Consider the following 21,304-nt stretch of genomic DNA (forward strand, 5'->3'; position numbering starts at 1 on the left):
GGAGAGAGCCGCCTTAGAGAGGTCCTTTAACTTCTTTTATTACTTTTTAATGGTGATAAAATACCATCGTTACCATTTTTAAGTGTACACTGAGTGGCATTAAGTACACTCACCTTGTTGGATGGGGGATCCAACGTGAATCACTCTGGAAATGCCACTTTGGCATGGGGATTACCTTGAGCTGAAAACAATCAAAGACCAAAAGACTCAGGAAAAACTTTGACTTTCCCCCTAAATGTCTAAGAGAATTTTATTTGTTTGTTTGTTTATTGGTTGTCAAATGATCCTTTATTAAAATATTCTCCTTTGTAGTTCTTAATGAGCTGGGCATTCCACTGCACCACTGTCAATGTCATCTATGATGTCATGAGGGTGGTGGCCATCAACATTGCAGCCCACCGACTGGGCGGTTCCCAGAATCTCTTTAATGGTTCCAGAGAGTTCCCTGGCTAAAGATCAGTGCTGCATCCATCAGGCAATGTTGACAATTTTGTCAAAAGTCGTATTTCCACTGTGCTTAATGTTTTTCTGCTTCCTTCTGTCTATCGTTGGTTCCTTGAGGGCTTTCATCATCAGGGCAGAGGCAGAAGGTACCACTTTAATCCGGGCCAGTCTCTTCTGAATGGTCAATTTCACGGTAATCCTCAAACACTTCCAATCACCCATTGCTTTGGCGATTTCATCAACAACCTTTTTTTGGAGACAGAGCCAGTGGGCCCACCTTCGGGGCCAAGGCAGACGTGTCACCGACTTCGCCACCAGTGCATCTCAGGTATATGGCTTTGGTCTCATTAGGGTTGAACTTAGGCAGCATGGTGGAGGCAGCTGGTGTTGGATGAACCCAGATAAGAGACAACCAAAGACTGTTGCACCATAGCCTCCTCTGAGCTGAAAGTCAAAAGCTGTTTTTATTTAAGTTTATTTATTAATTTTGAGAGAGAGAGCATGAGCAGGGGAGGGGCAGAGAGAGGGAGAGAGAGAATCCCAAGCAGAGCTCTTAACTGGCTGAGCCACCCAGGCACCCCAATAAGAGAATTTAGATAGAGGACCCGCTCCAGGAAGGAAGCTATCACCCTAGATAACTATAGTGTTAAATATGAATGAGGGGTAGCAGATGGGGGAAATTTTTTACGTTTTTTAAAAATGCTAATTTATTTTTTGAGAGAGAAAGAACATGAGTGGGGTGGGGGAGTGGAAATAGAAAGAGGGAAACACAGACTCTGAACAGTCACAGGCTCTGAACTGTCAGCACAGATCCTGATACAGGCTTGAAATCACAAACTGACAGATCATGCCCTGAGCCAAAGTTGGTCACTTAACAGACCGAGCCACCCAGGTGCCCCCGACAGGGAAGAATTTTTAGCAGTCCTTTGTTGAAATTCCTCTATGTGTCCCATTATTTCTGAATAGCCTAGCAAACATTTGTTTACCAAATATTTACCCCTTTTCATCTTCCCGCGCATTGTTTTCCTTCCCCTAAAAATCCCAGACTCCAATCCCCTTCTCTTTATTTCAGGTTGACTTATACACCTCACTTTTGCCTGTCTTAGGAATATCAGTTCTCTGTGGATTCCCCATACGAAATTAAATGCTAACTTATCCAGTTAATCTGTCTTATGTCTATTTAATTCTGAGGGCTACTAGAAAAACCTTGAAGGGCAGGTAAAGTTTTTCTTCCCCACATGTACAACTGTCACCACCATCCATCTCCAGAAGTTGCCAAATTACAATCTGTTCCCATTAAACCCTAACACTCGAATATTCTGACACTAACGAGCATTCTGCTCCCAATTCCAGTGTGTGGGTATTTTCCTGACACCAAGCAATTCTGACATCAAATGAGTCCCTTGACCCCTCCTCGGATTTTATTAATTTCCTAGAACAGCTCACAGAACTCGGGAAAACATTTACCTACGAGATTACCAATTTATTATAAAAGAATATAGCTGGGGCGCCTGGGTGGCTTAGTCGGTTGAGCGTCCGACTTTCGCTTAGGTCATGATCTCGCGGTTCGTGGGTTCGAGCCCCGCGTCGGGCTCTGTGCTGACTGCCAGCTCAGAGCCTGGAGCCTGTTTCAGTCTGTGACTCCCTCTCTCTCTGACCCTCCCCTGCTCACGCTGTCTCTCTCTCTCTCTCCTAGAAATAAATAAAACATTTTTAAAAAAATAAATAAATAAAAGAATATAGCTTAGGAATAGCCGTATGAAAGCATATCCATATATGCATATGAAAGAGATGCATATAGCAAGGCATGTGGGAAGGATGCGGACTTTTCATGCCCCTCCAGGCTCACCACTCTCCCCAAATTGTCACGTGTTCAACCCAGAACTTCTCTGAACCCACTCCTTTTTGGATTTTCATGGATGCTTTATTAGATAGCACAGCTGATTAAATCATTGGCCATTGGTGATTGATTTAACCTCCCGCCTCACACCCCTCCTGGTGGTCAGGGGGTGGAACTGAATGTTCCAACCCTCCAAACACATTGGTTCTCCTGGCAACAGGCCCCATCCTTAGATGCTTTCTGATAGTCACTTCATTAACATAACAAATGACACCTTGATTGTTTTCATTGTTTAGGAAATTGCAAGGGTTTAGGAGCTCTGTCTGTGGCATGAACAGAGAAGATCATATATATATTTCTTATATAAAGTGCAATATCACAGTGATTTATAGAGGGAACCCTCTTCCCCCAGTCCCCGGCAACCACCAGTCTACTTTCTGTCTCTATGAATTGTATTTGACTACTCTAGGTACTTCATTTGAGTGGAATCATATTTGTCTTTTCGTGATTGACTTATTTCATTTAGCATAATGTCTTACAGTTTGACCCAGGTTGCTGTATAAGTCAGAATTTCCTTCCTTTTTAAGGCCGAATAATACTTCACTGTATGTATACATAAGTAAACAAAAAAAAAAATTCAGAATCTCTCGGTGGGATAAGAGTCAGCAGGGTGGAAGACCTGAGATCCAGGAGAATCAGAGACAACGATCCTCTGGAATCCAAATAAAGACTTTGTCTTCCTCTTTTCCTGAGGAAAGGATAACAATCACTTTACATGTTAAAGAATGAGCGCCAACTTGGAAGAGAAGAGAAAAGATGCTTTGAGATGTGCTATTTAAGAATCCATTGCTAATCTTAGTAAGAACCATTTTATTCTGTTAATTATGGAGACAGAAGCCAGATTGCAAAGGTTGAAAGAGGTCTGATGAGCATTTGGAAACAGTGAGAAGTAGTTAACTTCTCTTTTGAGAAGTTCAAGGTGCACAAGGAGCAGAAGAAAGCCAGGCTATGGCCACATCGGAGCTGGTGATGAGAGGAACCTAATGTCAGTTTGAGGTTCTAAACATCATCTTGTTTAATCATCAAAGCAATTCTCTTTATCTTAAGAGAATTCTGTTCAATCCATTTTCAAATGAAGAATCTGAGCATCAAGACATTTAAGGAACTTAGCAAGCAAGCAAAATTAGAACCCAAGACCCTCTGACTCCAGAATATTGTGTCACATGCCTGGAGGTTGTTTGTCTCAGGATGGGCAGTGGAAAGATGCTTATAGATCATGGGGAGCAAATCCTCTGTTGTGTCTATTTCATACACACCCTTTGACTACCTCTTGTATTTACTCATCTGGTCTCCTGATGTGCTGACTCCAACACTCCTTCAACTTCCCAGAACAGAAGTACATCAGCTCTACCATCTTTTCATTGTGTCTCCCTCCCAGCCCCATCCTTCCTTCCCAGTATGCATTGCAGTCAACCTTCCTAACCACTTCCCTGCTGGCACCTTCTCTCCTGCCCCTCTGGTTTAGTCTTGCTTGCTTGACAATGTCCACGCAGGTGAGTGTCCGGACAAAAATGTACACCTACTCATGACAGCAAGTCCCATGTGGATCTTTACAAATGAAGAGCAATCATGCCACTTCTCTCCTCTATTCAATTTCCTACTCACTGAGGTGACTCTCACACACAACTCTTCCTCATCCTCAATTTTTGCTGAAAAACTTTCTTTCTATTCAGCTGAGATTAAATTTAGCAACACAGATAACATTTGTGACCTTGTTATGAAGACTTTGTGTAGAGTGCTGAAATTAAAAGTTGAATTATGATGGGCTTAAGAGAGAACAGAAGAAGAATTAGAGACAGTAAGTACAGACAAGTCTTTCCCGGAGATTTGTGGCAAAGCCAAGGAAAAGGAGCAAAGGTTGCAAAGGGAAGAGGGGACAAAGTTATTTATTTAAGTGCTGATGATACAGTAGTGCATAAACCCCCGTTGCCAGTCCATAGAATCCTCACTCTTGGGCTTCTCAAGCCCTCCCAAAGGATACCCAGGAATGCGGAGGTGAGAATTGGAGGGAAGATCTCCAGAAATCAGGGATTTCCTTCCCAACTAAAAACAACACTACAGTTCCAATCATTCCTTCACTAAAGAAATGCTTCACAGATGGATTCTGTATTATACAGGGAGCACCATTCAGTTGCTAGATACTCCCTGTCACCTATGTCTTTCCTTAGCTTGTTTGTCTCTCTGGGCTGGATCAAACTCAAAGCCAGGTATGGCTTGAATTTGTTTGGTTTTGGTGGGTGGGTAATTAAAATGAGTTTCAGCCATTAGCAATGAATATACTTTGCCATTCTACTCCCAAGGATGAATCAGGACTCTGAACTGACCATTGAAAGCAATTCCAAATTTATTCTGTCATTCCCCAACCCTTTGGGGAGAAGTATCAGAGCGAGGAAAGGCATACCCTGTGTCATAGATCCTTTCTAATCATTACTTCAGAAATCACGGGGAAGCCATGGATGAGGGTAACAAGAAATCATGAGAGAAGAAGCTGGGAAATTGGGCAAAGGCCCTGGTGTAGGTTAAGATGATAGGATTTTATTTTAAGGTAAGATAAGGGCATCAGATCATTTTAAGGAGGGAAGTGTCATGATCAGGACTTAGGTTAGAAGGATTACTCTCAAGATATGCCTTGGAAATGTTAAAGGACAAAGTGAGATGATCAGATTTTCCTTTTAGAAAGAATCACTTGTCTAAAAGGATCTAAAGGAGGCCTGGAGGTATCAAGGAGGGCACCCTGTGAGGGTGTCAAGTAAAAGACTGACAAGATGAGATATACATTTTGAAGGAATTACTCCTCTAAAGACATTTAAAAAGGCATAAATGAACAAGTAAGTGGGGAGCCAGAGGAAGCTTAGAATCAAAGTAAGAGCTAAGGCCTCCACCATGTCCTCCATCCGCTTCATTTGCCAGTGCTGTGGGCAGCCGCTGAAGCTGAATCAGTCCATGGAGACCTCGGGTCTTGGGGCCACCCAAGAACCTACAGCTGGCACACTCTCAGCTCAGCAGGAGCCAGGAGGTACCCCGGAGCCAGGAGGTACCCCGGAGCGAGGCCCTACCTCCGAGGCAGAGACAGATAGTGAAAAGCTGCAGGATGGTGCCTCGCGCTCCACCCTCCCTGGTGACAACGACGGCAAGATGTCCAGGGACGATTCTGGTAACTTCATCTTACTTGGAGAATTTACCACTAGAAGCATGTTCAGCAATGTCCAGAAGACCTCTGGGGACATTTTCGACATCCTGACTGGTGAAAGAGATGTGGACCACCCCCTGTGTGAAGACTGTACTGACCAACTTTTAGAGGAACTGGATACCCAGCTCATCCTCACAGAGGCGGACAACCAGAACTACACACATTGGAGGACGAGGAGGCTGCGCGAGGAGGAACTGGCAACACTGCAGGGGGAGCTGGAGGGCCTGGAGCTGCAGGAGGCAAGGCTGGTCCGGGAGCTGGAGGAGGTGGACAGGAACCGAGAAAGGGTAGCAGAGGATCTTGAGGCAGCCCGAGCAGAGACGCGGATGCTGGCCCAGCAGGACGAACGGTGCTGGAGGGACTACAGTCACTTGGAATGGCAGCAATCAGAGCTTCAGGATGAGCTGGCCAGCAAGAGGAACCAGCTGGCACACGCCCAGAGGCAGTGGGACCGGCTGCAGAAGACCAACGTCTTCAGTGCCACCTTCGAGATCACACATGATGGCCCTGTGGGCATCATCAACAGCTTCAGATTGGGCTGCCTCCCCACTGTTCCCGTGAGCTGGAATGAGATCAACATGGCCTGGGGACAGACAGCTTTGCTGCTCCATGCCCTGTCCAACAAGGTTGGGCTGAGGTTTCAGAGGTATCGACTCTTCCCCCGCGGGAACCGCTCCTATCTGAAGTCTTTAACAGATGACACCATTGAGCTGCCGTTGTTCTGCATCTCAGGGCAGAGTACTTACTCGGATGTCAAATTTGACCTCGCAATGATGGCTTTTTTGGACTGCATGCAGCAGTTCAAGGAAAAGGCCGAGGAAGAGGAGTGGGGTCTCTGCCTGCCCTGCAAGATTCATGTGCAAGATGGCCTGATGGAAGCCTCCGGAAGCACTGGTGAGCTCTATTCCATCCGAACCCGCTTGAACAGAGAGGAGCAGTGGACAAAGGCACTCAAGCTCATGCTTACAAATTTTAAGTGTACTCTTGCTTGGATCTCTTTAAAATATTGTCAAAAGTAACTTTCTCCTGAGGGAGAGGGAGATTGTTTTGCTTTAAACTATTTGTGAACATATCAAAAATTGTAAAATTGAAAGAGGTAACATGCTTATTTTAAAAATTAGTGGCAACACAAGCATTAATTGTTCAGAGCAAACCAAAAGCCATTACTATCTTCTCTTGCACGTCGTTGTTCTTTCCTCTCCTCCTGTTCCCTCCTTGCCCACCTGGACAAACATCAAATGGTAGCAAAGATTAAGTCACAAGATTACCAGATTACTAGTACAAAAAAGGGCTCAAGAGGGGTGCCTGGGTGGCTCAGTCAGTTAAGCACCTGACTGGCTTGGGTCATGATCTCCAGGTTCATGGGTTCAAGCCCCACATCGGGCTGTATGTTGACAGCTTGGAGTCTGAAGCCTGCTTCAAATTCTGTGTCTTCCTCTCTCTGCCCTTACCCCACTCTCACTCTTGTCTCTCAAAAATAGCATTAAAAAAAAGGGCTCAAGATACAGCCCCCCTAGGGAGGGGCTGGACGAAGGGGGTGGAAAGGAGAAATCTGGAGTCTTCATAAAAGTCTGCATCACTAATATAGTGGGACTTTTGCAGGGATGGTGAATAGTCAAAAGTTTTTGCTGCAATATATAGTGTAAACCTCTCCTTCATCCCTGAGAAACTTTGAATAAACTTCTATACATTCTACAATGATTTAAAGTGAGAAGTGTGTCATTAGGCTGTGCCATTATATTGAAACTGACCTGGTGGGGCTGTGTGGCCAAAGAGGATGGTGACATCTTGGCTAATAGGTCAATCCGATAATCTGTTAAGAGTCATCAGGTGAATTGTTACAGAGACTTGAATGTTGGGAGCCGTTTTCTGAACTCATAAGTTGAGTAAGAATTCCTTATGAGGTTTAAGGTAAGTTGCACAGTCTCTTACCATTAGATCCACCCCCACCCATTATTTCAGTTTGAGTACCAACCCCCAAGTCACCTTGTTAATGGGTTTAGGAGTGACTCATTCTGGCCTTGATACAGTGATTGCACTTTGTGAGGTAACTTACTGTAGGAACTTCTTTTATGGTTATGGGGGCAACATTGCGTTCCTGAAAAATCTTGATACCTCCCATTAAGCGATGAGTGGGCTATTGACCCCTGTTCAGAGAACTAACTTTTGCCTTTACTATGCAAATGCCACTTCTGGGCTCTTCCCCACATTTTTGCATATCAGTGTTCTGGAAAGTTTTTACTGATGAAAGGATTTATCCTCAGAATGCCACACCTGTGCCGACTCCCAAGCACTAAATCATAAAGTTTTGAGTCTCAGACAGAGCAGAGAGGTCTGGCTGGTGACCAGAAAGAATCTCGTGCCTCTCTCACCGACACCGTCCATCCTTCAGGGACCCCTGGACCCGGCCAGAGTGGGACTCTGGCACTTAAAGTCCTCAGCTAGAGGACTTTTTAAAAATGCAAGTTGCCCGGCGCCTGGGTGCTCAGCTGGTTAAGCATCCGACTGTTGCTTTCGGTTCAGGTCATGATCTCAAGGTTCGTGAGTTTGAGCCCACGTCAGGATCTGTGCTGACAGCTCAGAGTTTGCTTGAGATTCTATCCTCCCTGTCCCTCCACGTGCCTCCCTCTCTCTCTCTCTCTCAAAATAAACATTAAAAAAATGCAAATTGTAACATCATTTGCCTGTTGCTCCGTTGCGCCCTCAAAACAAAATTCAACTCTGGGTCTCCCTGTGTGTCTCCAGGCTCACCTCACACTTCTTCTAACACCTTCTTATCCCAATACAAGCTAAGTCCAGACTTCCTCTGCCTTCTGCCCAAACTCTTCCTTATGTGTAAGATCTTCTAACCAAACTAAACTTCCTGAGAGCTATGTTTATTTTTGAGAGAGCATGTGGGAGTGGGGGAGGGGCAGAGAGAATATCTGAAGCTGGCTCTGTGCTGATAGCAGAGATCCCTATACGGGGCTCAAACTCAGGAACCATGGGTTCATAGCCTGAGCCAAAATCCAACACTTAACTGACTGAGCCATCCAGGCACCCTGGAAGGTAAATAATTTGTCACACACTAAGAGTAGGAGATTAGTTAAATAAAGTTTAAGCCTATGATGGAATACTATGTATGTATGTTCAGAGAGGAATATTTAATTCACATAACATTTAATGACAATGCTGGTATAAATATATTAAGTAAAAAGATTAAGTTATAAAACATATAAAAACTCAGAAAGGTAGAAAAAATCCAAGAAAATATATTCCTTGTATATAAAGTTACTTCATAAGTTTTGGGTTTAAAACAAGTCTCCATTTGAGATAAGAAAAGAAACAGGATATTGGTTACTGGTTATCATTCTATTTAATATGAGTTGGTGATCCTAGCCAGTGCAATAAATAAAAAATTAACAGATAGTGATTAGAAAAGAAAAAATAAAATTGCTATTTTCATATGAAATAACTATAATAATATCAAAATAAAACAACAGATAAAACATTAGAATTAATAAGTGAATTAAGAATTCAGTGACTACAGTGGTGCCTATAGTCACTGTTAAATAAATGGCTCAGTCACTTGAGTGTCCAACTTTAGCTCAGGTCATGATCTCTGCGTTTGTGGGTTCGGGCCCCATGTCGGGCTCTGTGCTGACAGCTCAGAGCCTGGAGCCTGGAGCCTGGAGCTGAGTCAGTTCTGTGTCTCCCTCTCTCTATGCCCCTCCCCTGCTCCTGCTCTGTCTCTCTCTTTCAAAAATAAACTTTGAAAATTAAAAAAAAGAACTCCGTGACTACAAAGTCAATACAAAAATAAAATATATTTATATAAAGGCAACAATTAGAAAAAGAATTTAAAAATAGTTCAAATTGTCTAATACCTAAGAATAATTTGACAAAAGGCATAGAAAATGTTATCAATTGCCCATAGAGCAAGAGTTGGCTTGCTCTTGGAGTCATGAATTATGTCCATCTCGTTTACACTGTGTCCCTAACTGTCTGCACAATGCCTGCCACTAGTCAACGCTCAATGCATACTTGAATGAATAAATCATTGAATTATACTGGGTGATGGGATTATTGGAAATTTTACTTTCTTCTTCATGGCTTATATTCTCTGGTATCTATGTGTTTGTCTTATAATAAAAGAAATTAAGGGATGTGACTAGACATCACGTTAATCTGTTACATCATTCTCATTTTGTGACCATCCATCTCTATCCCGGCCCACCCCTCCTCCATCAAATTTCTCATTCAGGCACATATTTTCCAGTAAAATCATTTGAAAGGCAGAAACTACTAGACCAAGATATTTTAAGAATCTGAAATAAAAGGTAAATCAGTTTTTAGGCTTTCTTTCCTTTTTATGTGCGTGTGGTAAGAACTCTTAACATGAGGTTTACCTTTTATTAGATTTTTAAGTGTGCGGTATAACATTGTTAACTGGTTTATTTATTTTGAGAGAGAGAGTGCATGAGCACAGGAGGGGCAGAGAGAAGGAGAGCAAAAGAATCCTAAGCAGGCTCCTCACTGTCAGCATAGAATGTAATGTGGGGCCTGAAATCAGGAGTCATGAGGTCATGACTGGAGCTAAAATCAAGAGTCAATACTCAACCAACTGAGCCACCCAGGTGTCCCAATAGATCACTTTTAGAAAAGAGACATTCTGGGGTAACTGGGTGGCTTAGTTGGTTAAGCGTCTGGCTCTCAATTTCTGCTCAGGTCATGATCTCATGGTTCATGAGATTGAACTCCACACTGGGCTCCATGCTGACAGTGCAGAGCCTGTTTGGGATTCTCTCTCTCCCTCTCTCTGCTCCTCCTCTGCTCATGTCTCTCTCTCAAAATAAATACAACTTAAAGAAAAGAGATGTTCTGGTTTCCTCAAAGTGAGGTCTGGAACAGCTGTACCAGCATCACTTAAAAACTTGTAAGAAACGCAAACTTTCAGGCCCACTCAAGATTTACTTAATCATGATCTTTATTTTAATAGTGGGGGATGAAGACAGAAAGTCATGGTCATGGAACAGCCAGGAGCTCAGTATCAACAGAGCTGGAACTCAATGTGTATGGGTGTTAGGGGACAGGGGTTGCTGCTGAGAGAAGGTAGAAATATAGGAAAGAGCACTGTCTTGGAGGGCAACCAATGTCATGCCAAGGAGTTTAAATTCCTAGTCAATGCAGAGCTACCCATCCCCACCCACCTTGGCCATGGCAGACAAGTACCCAGAAGTCATAGATTCACTTTTGGAAGCAGTGTAGACAATAGAGGATTGAACACTGGCCAAGTTTGCAAGCAGGAGTGGGGTATCCTCAAAATCACTAGCTCTACCCATGAAATGGCAGGTGACAGAGGATGAAGCAAATAACAGAAGTGAGAAAGAGAAAAAGGGAGGCGGTTTTGAGACAGGCAAGGGAAGAAAGACAATTAGGCAATTAGGAGTTTTTTTGTTGGTTTTGATGAGAGAATTCTCAGAGCAGTGAGCCCGTGATCCAGCTGGCAATAAATGGAAGAGTGAAAGGAAAAGAATTAGAGAGAGTGAATGCACCCGATTATTTGAGACCTTTAACCATTGGGACAAGGACATAGATGAAGCAAAAGCTTTGAAATTGGGACAAATCTGGGAATTTTTATAGTATAAGAGGACAGTTGTAGTAGGAGAAGAATACAAATACTGTGTGTGCATGACATAAATTGATAATGTGAGACAAGAAAGTAGAAATCTAACCATGAAAGAGGTTGGGAAGACTGCTCTTGGACAGGAGGAAATATGTCCCTGAGATGAGGTGGGAGGGGGTGCAGATACCAGATCATTTGTGGTGGGAGTGTGGGTTGTTAACAGGAGGCAGCTCAGGCAGCTTTGAGGAGGTTGGTGGAGGAATGGTGTACATGGTGGGTGAACCTGGATTGTGAAGGAGACTGTAAACCAAGTTCCAAAGCCTGCAGCAAATGAAGGGGAGTGAGGGCCATGGATGAAAGGTGGAAGAAGGTGGGAAGTTTATCATAAAGCAGGAACATGAAGACGACTGCACTGAGATTCAAGACCAGAAGGAAGAATCTGAAGGGCAGTGGAGGGGGGGCGCCTGAGTGGCTCAGTTGGTTGAGCGGCCGACTTTGGCTCAGGTCATGACTCATGGTTGGTGAGTTCGAGCCCCGCGTCGGGCTCTGTGCTGACAGCTCAGAGCCTGGAGCCTGCTTCAGATTCTGTGTCTCCTTCTTTGTCTGCCTTTCTCCTGCTCACTCTCTGTTTCTCGAAAATAAATAAACATTAGGGGAAAAAAAGACACAAATTATTTAAAAAAAAAAAAAAGAAAGACAGTCGAGGGAAGTGTGTGGTTACGGTATGTGACAGAGAGAGCTCTCAGATGTGCTGGTGTCAGACCTGTGACCAGTGGTGACAGAGACAGGAGGCCTGCCTGGATTGCCTGCCCTCACAGTTGTGACCAGCAGAGACTGAAGTTCCCACTTGTGTTTGGGGTGTTGGAGTTGTGATCACACCTTCTTTGCTCCATTGCTCTAATAGGAAGTTGCTAAGAAAGCGGTCTGGGACCTCTAACTTGAGCTCACTAGAGAGTGAGGAGGGTCATTTGGGTCCTGGACACTTATCACCCACAGGACTGTTGATCTCTAGAGCTCGGGGGCTTTGTAGAGAAGAGTCAAAGAGGTCTGATGCCACTTGAGAGATAAAATCACCCTTAACTAGAGTTTTCTTCAAGCATTTGGGAGGAGGCTGGTTGAATCCCAAATGATTGCCTGATGGAATCCCAGTGGCTCCCAGTGATTAGTAAGTAGTTCTATCCAAAGATAGAAGCTCTCCTATGTAGGAGACAATGATCTAGCTTCTAGACAATGTCTCAGGGCAGCACTTGCTACAGGGAGCTTGACTGAGTTGAAGTCCATTGACATGGCTAGAAAGCCATGGAGAGTCTGCGGATTTGAACAGTAGAGGGGGAACAAGCCTTGAGGAGAGTTCTTCTCAGTCTGGGACATCTCAGGGGAGACATTTGAACTCAGAACTGCACACTCAAATGTCCTTAGCTACAGTCAAGATGGTAACAAAGTCTGGCTTGGGACATGTCCTACCTAAAGGGGTCACAGGCTTTACGGCTCCACCCAGTTTCAACCTGCAATCCTAGATCCCTGCATCAAATCTTCCAACTTTTCTGGAGAACCTAGATATCTGGACTGAAATAAGAAATCCCTTTGTTTCTAAATCACAGCACCTAATGAAAATAGTCAAAAACATTTTGAATCAAATAAAACAGTTATGGGCCACGTGTGACCTTAAGGCAATTAATTTGCAACCTATGGCTTATTTCATGTGATTCGCCTGAGAACTAATGATAGAAAGTTTCTGAGAGACTTTTGTCAGTGAAAAAATCCTGTAAGAACAAGTTAATTTTTCTCGACAAGGTTAACCGGAATGAGGAGGGGAGATCTTTGCTTCTTAAAGGTGGAGAATTGGGGCATTGGATCTTTTATATAATGTTTGGGTTTCAATCAGCAACTTTCAGGAAGTAAGATACAATACAACTTCCAGATCTTTGAAGATTTCTTTTAGAGAAGAGGTTAGTATCAGACAATGGGACAGGGAGACAAGTTTATCGTATTTCTTTCTTTCTTTTTTTATTTTTTTAAATATTTTCTTTATTTCTGAGAGAGAGAGAGAGACAACGTGAGCAGGGGAGGGTCAGAGAGAGAAAGAGAGAAGGAGACACAGAATCAGAAGCAGGCTCCAGGCTCTGAGCTGTCAGCACAGAGCCCAACGTGGGTGGGGCTCGAACCCACAAGCTGTGAGATCATGACCTGAGCCAAGTCGGACGCTCAACCGACTGAGCCACCCAGGCGCCCCCGTATTTTTTTTTTTTTAATGTTTATTTATTTTTGAGAGAAGGAAAGAGACAGAGTGTGAGCAGGGGAGAGGCAGAGAGAGAGGGAGACACAGAATCTGAAACAGGCTCCAGGCTCTGAGCTAGCTGTCAGCACAGAGCCCGACGTGGGGCTCGAACTCACAACCCGTGAGATCATGACCTGAGCCAAAGTTGGACTCTCAATTGACTGAGCCACCCAGGTGCCCTAAGTTTATCATATTTTTGATGATCATTCTATATGTACTGATTTGTAAAATCTTTATCTCTTTTTAAATGTCATTTTATTCTTACCTAACCCCAATATCATACCCATATTAATACAATTATCATCTGTACCTTGGTTTCACCTAAAACTCAGGGAAAGAACCTAATTTACCTATTGTCTCAAAAAATATGAGTTTTGGCCATGAAGTGTAAGGGACAGAGATGGATGTAGGACTTTCCTGAGCATATTTTTCATAGATTTTTAACTTTCAAATAATGTAAATGTTTCATATATTCAAAAATTGTGAAAATACATCAAAGAGAAATAAAAACAAAGTGTAAAACTAAAAAGTATGGGAACAAATAAACCTAACATATCAAGTTTTTAACATAATCACAGGGAAAATACTCAAAAAGGATTGAGTATTTTTGAAAACAGTAATCTGACAGCATATTTTTAGTAATCATACTCTAAAGTTTAAAAATACACTACACTTAAACAATATAACAGTTAAATATAAATAATACAGTTCTATTGGTGGTAGTAATACTGATTTATAATTTTTTTAAAAATTTAGGTTTATTACTTTTTAATTTTTTTAATGTTTTGCTTATTTTTGAGAGAAAGCGAGACAGATATAGTGTGAGCAGGGGAGGGTCAGAGAGAGAGATACAGAATCCAAAGACAGTCTCCAGGCTCTGAGCTAGCTGTCAGCACAGAGCCCGATGTGGGGCTTGAACCCACTAACCATGAGATCATGACCTGAACCCAAGTTGGATACCTGACCTATTGAGCCACCCAGGTGCACCTAAAGTTTATTTTTAAGAGAGAGACCGATAGAGACAAAGTGTGAGTGGGAGAGAGGCAGAGAGAGAGGAAAACACTGAATCTGAACCAGGCTCCAGGCTCTGATCTGTCAACACAGAGCCCGATGCGGGGCTTGAACTCACGGAGTACAAGATCATGACCTGAGCCGAAGTTGGATACTTAACTGACTGAGCCACCCAGGTGCCCCTATAATTTTAAATAAAATAATTTAAATAATAATGTGTGTTGGAAGATAAATTTATCAATATTTGAACTGGAAACAGTATGAATTCTTGTGTGTGCTATGTGTTTCTGGAGGCAGTGATAAGCTGGCTGCTGTCAGTTCCCCTGATTTCCCATTCTCCACAGAAAGGACACTTCTCAGAGAAAAAGTGCTTCATCATTTCCCACCCTCCCCCCAACTCCATGTTGAATTTTAGCCATATCAGTATCCTCCGATCATGACCAATGAGTGTTTTTCTCCTTCCGTTCTGGAATCATTCTCCTTCCATATCTGGTATCACTAAGAATTCACAAATCCTTTTTTTGGGAGGAGCTGCAGCTCATCCCCAGATGATAAGGGAACATTCTTTAGAGAAAAATGCCACTTCATAAATGTGGAAGGAACAGCTGAATAGAAAATAACCACTTTGCAATCCCTGAGGAAATAATTGAGTCAGTAAGGATAATCAGAAAGCCTGAAGGAGGGCCCTGGGGAGGAGGATGTTTGCGGAGTACCAATATTATCCCGCAGGCTCACTAATGTATGTTTGTAATCGAGAAGTTTACTGCCACACTTTACTCAGGTTGTCAAGCAACGTCACTAATCAGGAGGTGATCTAATATTATGTGTCTCCTCACAGCATGTATTAGCCTCATGGCATCACCTGTAAAGGCTTTTACTCAAAAAGTTTAAGTCTTACCGAGCCCTTAGACCTATTTCCCAATTTACAGGAACAAACGAAATGCCGTCACAAAGAAGTAATCAGACTGATCCAGAATGTAAGACTTTCTACAAGATGACTGGACTAGGTTTCAAAAAGTTACAATTTTTTAAAAAGTGGGAGGGATGTATTAGGTTAACAGAACAAAGAAGGTGTAACAACCCAATATGGTGTGAACTCAGAGAAAGAACCCACTAACAACGAGGCCCTGGAGTTCTCAAACTGAACATAAACAACCTCACACAACACCACAAATCAGGTGACTCTGTGACCAGGCTGGAGCAAGACAAAAACCAGACCACTCTGTAATCGTAAGGACAGACAAAAACAAGAACATTGTCCAAACCACAAAAATGGCGGAACGTTTCCCGTCCCTGCTTTGTATCCCCGTTTCCAGAAAAACACTAAGGAAGTCACAGAATTGCCTTTCCTTTTTGACAGCGCGCAATCCAGAACAAAGCCACACCCTGACTCTTACCAAGAAGCATTTTCCGCCTTCCACCAGGCTCTTCCCTGCCCCACACCCATTGCAAAGTGTCAGTCAATCCAGCTTTGTTCAAGATATGTTTCCTCGGAATCTGGCAGGCGGGGCATCAGTAACTCATGCTAGATCCTGGTTTAGAAAAAAAAATAGAAGACAACTGTAAGACATTTGGGGGAAGAGTTATGGAAATCTGAATATAGTTTTGTATTAGGTGATATATAGTAAATCGTGAATTTTCTTAGGTGTGATGATGGTATTGTTGTGTCGGACAATATAATTTTGTTGTATATATGTAGGTTTATGTGTCTTCAGTGGACTCTGAAATGATTGAGCAAATTAGAAAAATGTGTTCATAAAGTCATTGTGGTAAAATGTTGAAACTTGGTGGTGAATAGTTATGTGTTTATTGTGCAATGTCTTCAATTTATTTTTTCATTGTGTACTTCTCTGAGATAATTTATGTACAATGTTGTATTAGTTTAAGGTGTACGACATAATGATTTGATAGATGTATCTATTGCAAAATGATCACCACAATAAATGTAGTTACACCCGTTCCCACACAATTAAACAATTGTTTCTTGGGATAAGAACTTTTAAGGTTGATTCCCTTAGCAACTTTCAATATATAATACAGTGCCATTAACTGTAGTCACGTTGCTACATTATATCCCTGAAACTTATTTATCCTACTACTGGAAGTTTGTATCATTGACCCGCTTCACCACCCCCACACCCTTCCCTACTAATCTGTACTCTGTACCCGAGTTTGGGTTTTTTTAGATTCTACATGTAAGTGAGATCATACGGTATTCGTTTTATCCTGTCTCACTAACTTTTTAAAAGAAATAGTGCAAAAGACACATTTTTATAATGTTTTTAAATTTGAAAGACACCATAATTAGAAGTTGAAAGAAAAATCTTGACTCCTCAGCTCTGCCACTTATAAGTTAACTGAATGCTAACTGGGTTATCTATCTATCTACCTATCTGTCTGTCTGTCTGTCTGTCTATCTATCTATTTATTTATTTCAGAAGAAAAGATATTTTATTTTAAAAATTTAAAATTTTTAAATTTTTAAATTTTAAATTTTAATTAAAAATTTTTTTTCCTTAAATAGTTTATTGTCAAGTTGGTTTCCATATAACACCCAGTGCTCATCCCCACAAGTGCCCTCCTCCATGTCCATCACCCATTTTCCCTTCTCCCCCACCCCCCATCAAGCCTCAGTTTGTTTTCACTATTTAAGAGTTTCTTGTGGTTTGCCTCCCTCCATCTCCTTAACTATATTTCCCCTTCCCCTCCCCTATGGTCCCCTGTTAAGTTTCTCCTGTTCCACATATGAGTGAAAACATATGGTATCAGTCCTTCTCTGCCTTATTTCACTTAGCATAACACCCTCAAGTTCCATCCACGTTGCTACACATGGCCAGATTTCATTCTTTCTCATTGCCATGTAGTATTCCATCATATAGATAAACCACATCTTCTTGATCCATTCGTCCGTTGATGGACACTTAGGCTCTTTCCATGTTTTGGCTATTGTTGAGAGTGCTGCTATGAACATTGGGGTCCATGTGCCCCTATGCATCAGCACTCCTGTATCCCTTGGGTAAATTCCTAGCACTGCTATTGCTGGGTCATAGGGGAGTTCTATTGTTCATTTTTTGAGGAACCTCCACACTGTTTTCCAGAGGGGCTGCCCCAGTTTACATTCCCACCAACAGTGTAGGAGGGTGCCCGTTTCTCCACATCCTCACCAGCATCTAGAGTCTCCTAATTTGTTCATTTTAGCCACTCTGACCAGCATGAGGTGATATCTCAGTGTGGTTTTGATTTGTATTTCCCTGATGATGAGTGATGTTGAGCATCGTCTGGGTACTCTATTTAATTTTCTTTTCTATGAAACAGAGATAATAGTATTAATCTCATCTAGTTGTGGGGATTCAGTGGTAATATTTAAAGTGCTCAGCAGAGTGCTTGGCACATTTTGTTACTATTATTATTATTATAATTATGAAGATGTTAACATCTTTGTACTTAAAATTTGTGAGTACTTATATGACTTGTATTTCTACATTGGAAGTTTCTGGACAGGGAATTTCTGGGTGAACAAATATGAACATTTGTAAAGTTTAAACGTTTTTACCAAGTATTGTTTTCCACATGATTATATCCAGACCTACCCTAACACTTGTGGAGCCCAGAACAGAAAGGAAGATGTGCATATAACATGTGTAAGTACTTAAATCAAGCGACACATGTTCTATCCTCCTATCTTGGCAAATACACCTTCATTATTAACTAGAAGTCCAGTTGCAAATGTAGAATTTTCAGACACCTGAAGTTCTAGCCTGGATCTTCTGAGCAAGTCCACAGCCCATGGACCATCTTCTCCTCCCACCCCTGGTTTGACTCTACAAGGCAGAGTTTCTTGTGCCTCGTGTGAACACATCAGCTTCAAGCTTCATATCCAAGCTTTATTCGTAGCCTTGAAATCAGCCATCTATTGGCTACCTCTCCAGGCCAAAGAGGCACACACCAGAAGCACCATCTTCCTTTGAGAAAATGGTCTAAGGAAAGAAGAGTCCTGTGTGGTCCTGACGTGGACATCGAGCCACTTTCACAGAGAAGTGCAGGGCCCTAGATGTCTGGAGAAAGATCTAGAAGGGGTGGGGGAGTGAGTGTCTTAATGCTATAGTCTTCCCCTCAATGGGGAGGTCTGCAGCAGATCAAGGTCTGAATGGGGTCTTCTAAATTACAAAGAGGCCTCTCTTGCTCATGTGTAAAGGGGTGCTGGCTTTACCAGTTTATATTCCCACTGAAGGTACCCATTCCATCACAGCATAATCAACACTGGATAATATCAAGCTTTAAAAATGTTTACTCATCTATTACATGAAAAGAAATCTGCATTGTTTCAAATTAATTTCTACAATCATTGTTAAACATTTTGGTGTCCACGGGTCTTATAGGTTTCCCCTCTTGCCAACTAAGACGATCTTAATTTTTAAATTTTTTCTATTAAGATACAAGATCTTTTTGTTTATCAGGGAAATCAGCAGGTGGCCATAGGAGTTACAAGTATTTTTTCTCCTCAGTTCTCCCTTTGATTATAATTATAGGTTGATTACCTAGAAATTTGTATTTTCATTTTTTATGTGGTCAAGATGAGTACTCTTTTCCTTTATGACCTCTGGGATTTGTGTCGTGATGAGAAACATGGTCTCCAGGCCAAGGCTGTCAAATTATACACCCACACTTTGTTTTCTTCTAGTATATTACATTTAATATATCACAGTTAGTATATCACAGTTAGTATATAACAGTATATCACAGTATTTCACAGTTAGTATATCACAGTATATCACAGTTAGTATATCACAGTTACTATATCACAGTTAGTATATTGCAGTTAGTATATCGCAGTTAGTATATCACAGTTACTATATCACAATTAGCATATCTCAGTTAGCATATCACAGTATATCACAGTTACTATACCACAGTTAGTATATTGCAGTTACTATATCACAGTTACTATATCACAGTTAGTATATCACAGTTAGTATATCGCAGTTAGTATATCACAGTTACTATACCGCAGTGAGTATATTGCAGTTACTATATCACAGTTACTATATCGCAGTTAGTATATCGCAGTTAGTATATCACAGNTAGTATGTCACAGTTACTATATCACAATTAGCATATCAGTTAGCATATCACAGTATATCACAGTTACTATACCACAGTTAGTATATTGCAGTTACTATATCACAGTTACTATATCACAGTTAGTATATCACAGTTACTATATCACAGTTAGTATATTACAGTTAGTATATCATAGTATATTACAGTTAGTATATTATAGTTTCATTGTTTTTACATTAAAATATTTGATCCATCTGGAATTTATTTTAATGTAAGATTTGGCTTAGGGCTCATTGTTCCCTTTTATTCCAAATGGCAAGCTCCATGTCTCAGATGCATTTATTAAATAATCCATCCTTCAGCACAGATAGTCTGACTTGCACGGAGCATGATCATACTTTAACTCCTTAACAACACTCTATGGTCTTCAAGGACAAAGATTGCCTTTCTTTTCCTGAGACCTCATGTCAATGGGCAGATCCTGGGGTGCTCAACAAATATTTGGGAAAACAGCAGATCTTGATGCCATCTAGAAAGTGGTTATTGCAAAGATGAAATGAAATAATACTTATTAAGTTCTTAGAATAATAGCATTGCCACATTTTAAGGTACTATTGCTATTCTTTTGTTTAGGTTTTTCAAAAGAATTACATCTAATCTTATATTTAGATATTGGTATTAATAATATATTAAAAAGAAGAATGATTGTTCCCCTGTGAGTCAAGACTTTTATTCCTTGTTGGCTTTAGTGCATGAGTCAATCTTCCCCTCCCCTGATCCCCCATCCCCCTCCCCCCAATCACACAGTGGCTAATAAGTCAAATAGCTCTATACCTATTCCCAGTTGACCTCAGGTTTTTTGTTTTGTTTTGTTTTGTTTTTTAATTCACATGGCTTACCATCAAGATCAAGATATTATGGGGGAAGAGGAAGTAAAACACAATAGTAAAGGCGTTTTGCTTGTTTTTTACTTTTGTTATAATAATGAAGAAAAAGTCTTTTTCAAAACTTATGTGATTTCATACTTACAAATATGTAATCCTAGCTGTGTCATTCCCCCAGGTCTGTCCCCTGCTCCATCTCTGCATGCTGGTCCCAAAGCCTGCAATGAGATTCTAAGTGGGTAGTTGTTACTTCACTGGGAAACTGCTTACTGTCTGTTACCCACCAAGCTTCCTCAAGGTCAGAGCTTCTCAAGGCAGATGGATCAAGTCACATGAGCCAAGGTCTAGTGTCTGGACAGTCCTGGGCAGTATGATCACTCTGTTTCTCTTCTACTGATTGGAGAAGTGCCCTGATTACAGTGGATCTGTGCCCATTCTGTTTCAGCTCTGGTAAAACCAACTCAACAGCATGTTTTGAGCAAAGACCTTGGCCAACCACGGTCCTGGTGGCTGAAATGCCCTGGAAAGAGCCTGTGCTTTATAATTAGACAGATGGAGTTTCAAAAGATGTTCCTGGCACTGTGGCCCTGGGAGAGTTACCTAATCTCTTTTTCGGGGTTTTCTCATCTGTAAAACCTGATCATGAGATTTGGAAAGATCCACATGCAAATAGGCAAGATCAGTTATCTGTAGGGAAGTTATCTGGAAGAGAGAAGTTCCAGAGAGAACCCCCAGGAATAAAGACCACATAGTGATGTCACTGGCAAGACTGCCCCTCTCCAGTATGCTCTAGTCACTTGAAGTCTACCTCTTCCCTCACCTGTGACATGGGCCAACAGTGCACTTGCATCAAAGGCCTTACTGAGAGGATTAAATGAGGTAATACAGGTAAAGCACTTAGAATCACTCTGGCCATAGTAAGGAACAAGCT

At 41.7% G+C, this 21,304-nt stretch overlaps 1 protein-coding gene and 1 pseudogene across 2 annotated transcripts in view; one reads left to right on the plus strand and one right to left on the minus strand.

The window, feature by feature from the left end:
* Positions 1-281: 281 nt before the first annotated feature.
* Positions 282-21,304, minus strand: part of LOC144229670 (large ribosomal subunit protein uL11-like) — a 36,868-nt pseudogene continuing 15,845 nt past the window's right edge. Inside the window, exons 4-6 of the transcript XR_013334551.1 lie at positions 20,519-20,591; positions 15,826-15,960; positions 282-888 (exon numbers count right to left, since the gene is read on the minus strand). The product of XR_013334551.1 is annotated as a large ribosomal subunit protein uL11-like (transcript). The remainder of the gene's footprint in view (positions 889-15,825; positions 15,961-20,518; positions 20,592-21,304) is intronic.
* Positions 5,228-6,553, plus strand: BECN2 (beclin 2). Its single transcript, XM_077761756.1, has one exon. The coding sequence runs from the start codon at positions 5,228-5,230 to the stop codon at positions 6,551-6,553; it is 1,326 nt and encodes a 441-aa protein (XP_077617882.1).

This window comes from Crocuta crocuta, unplaced genomic scaffold (genome assembly GCF_008692635.1).
Source record: "Crocuta crocuta isolate KB4526 unplaced genomic scaffold, BGI_CrCroc_1.0 scaffold243, whole genome shotgun sequence".
Taxonomy (NCBI): Eukaryota; Metazoa; Chordata; class Mammalia; order Carnivora; family Hyaenidae; genus Crocuta; species Crocuta crocuta.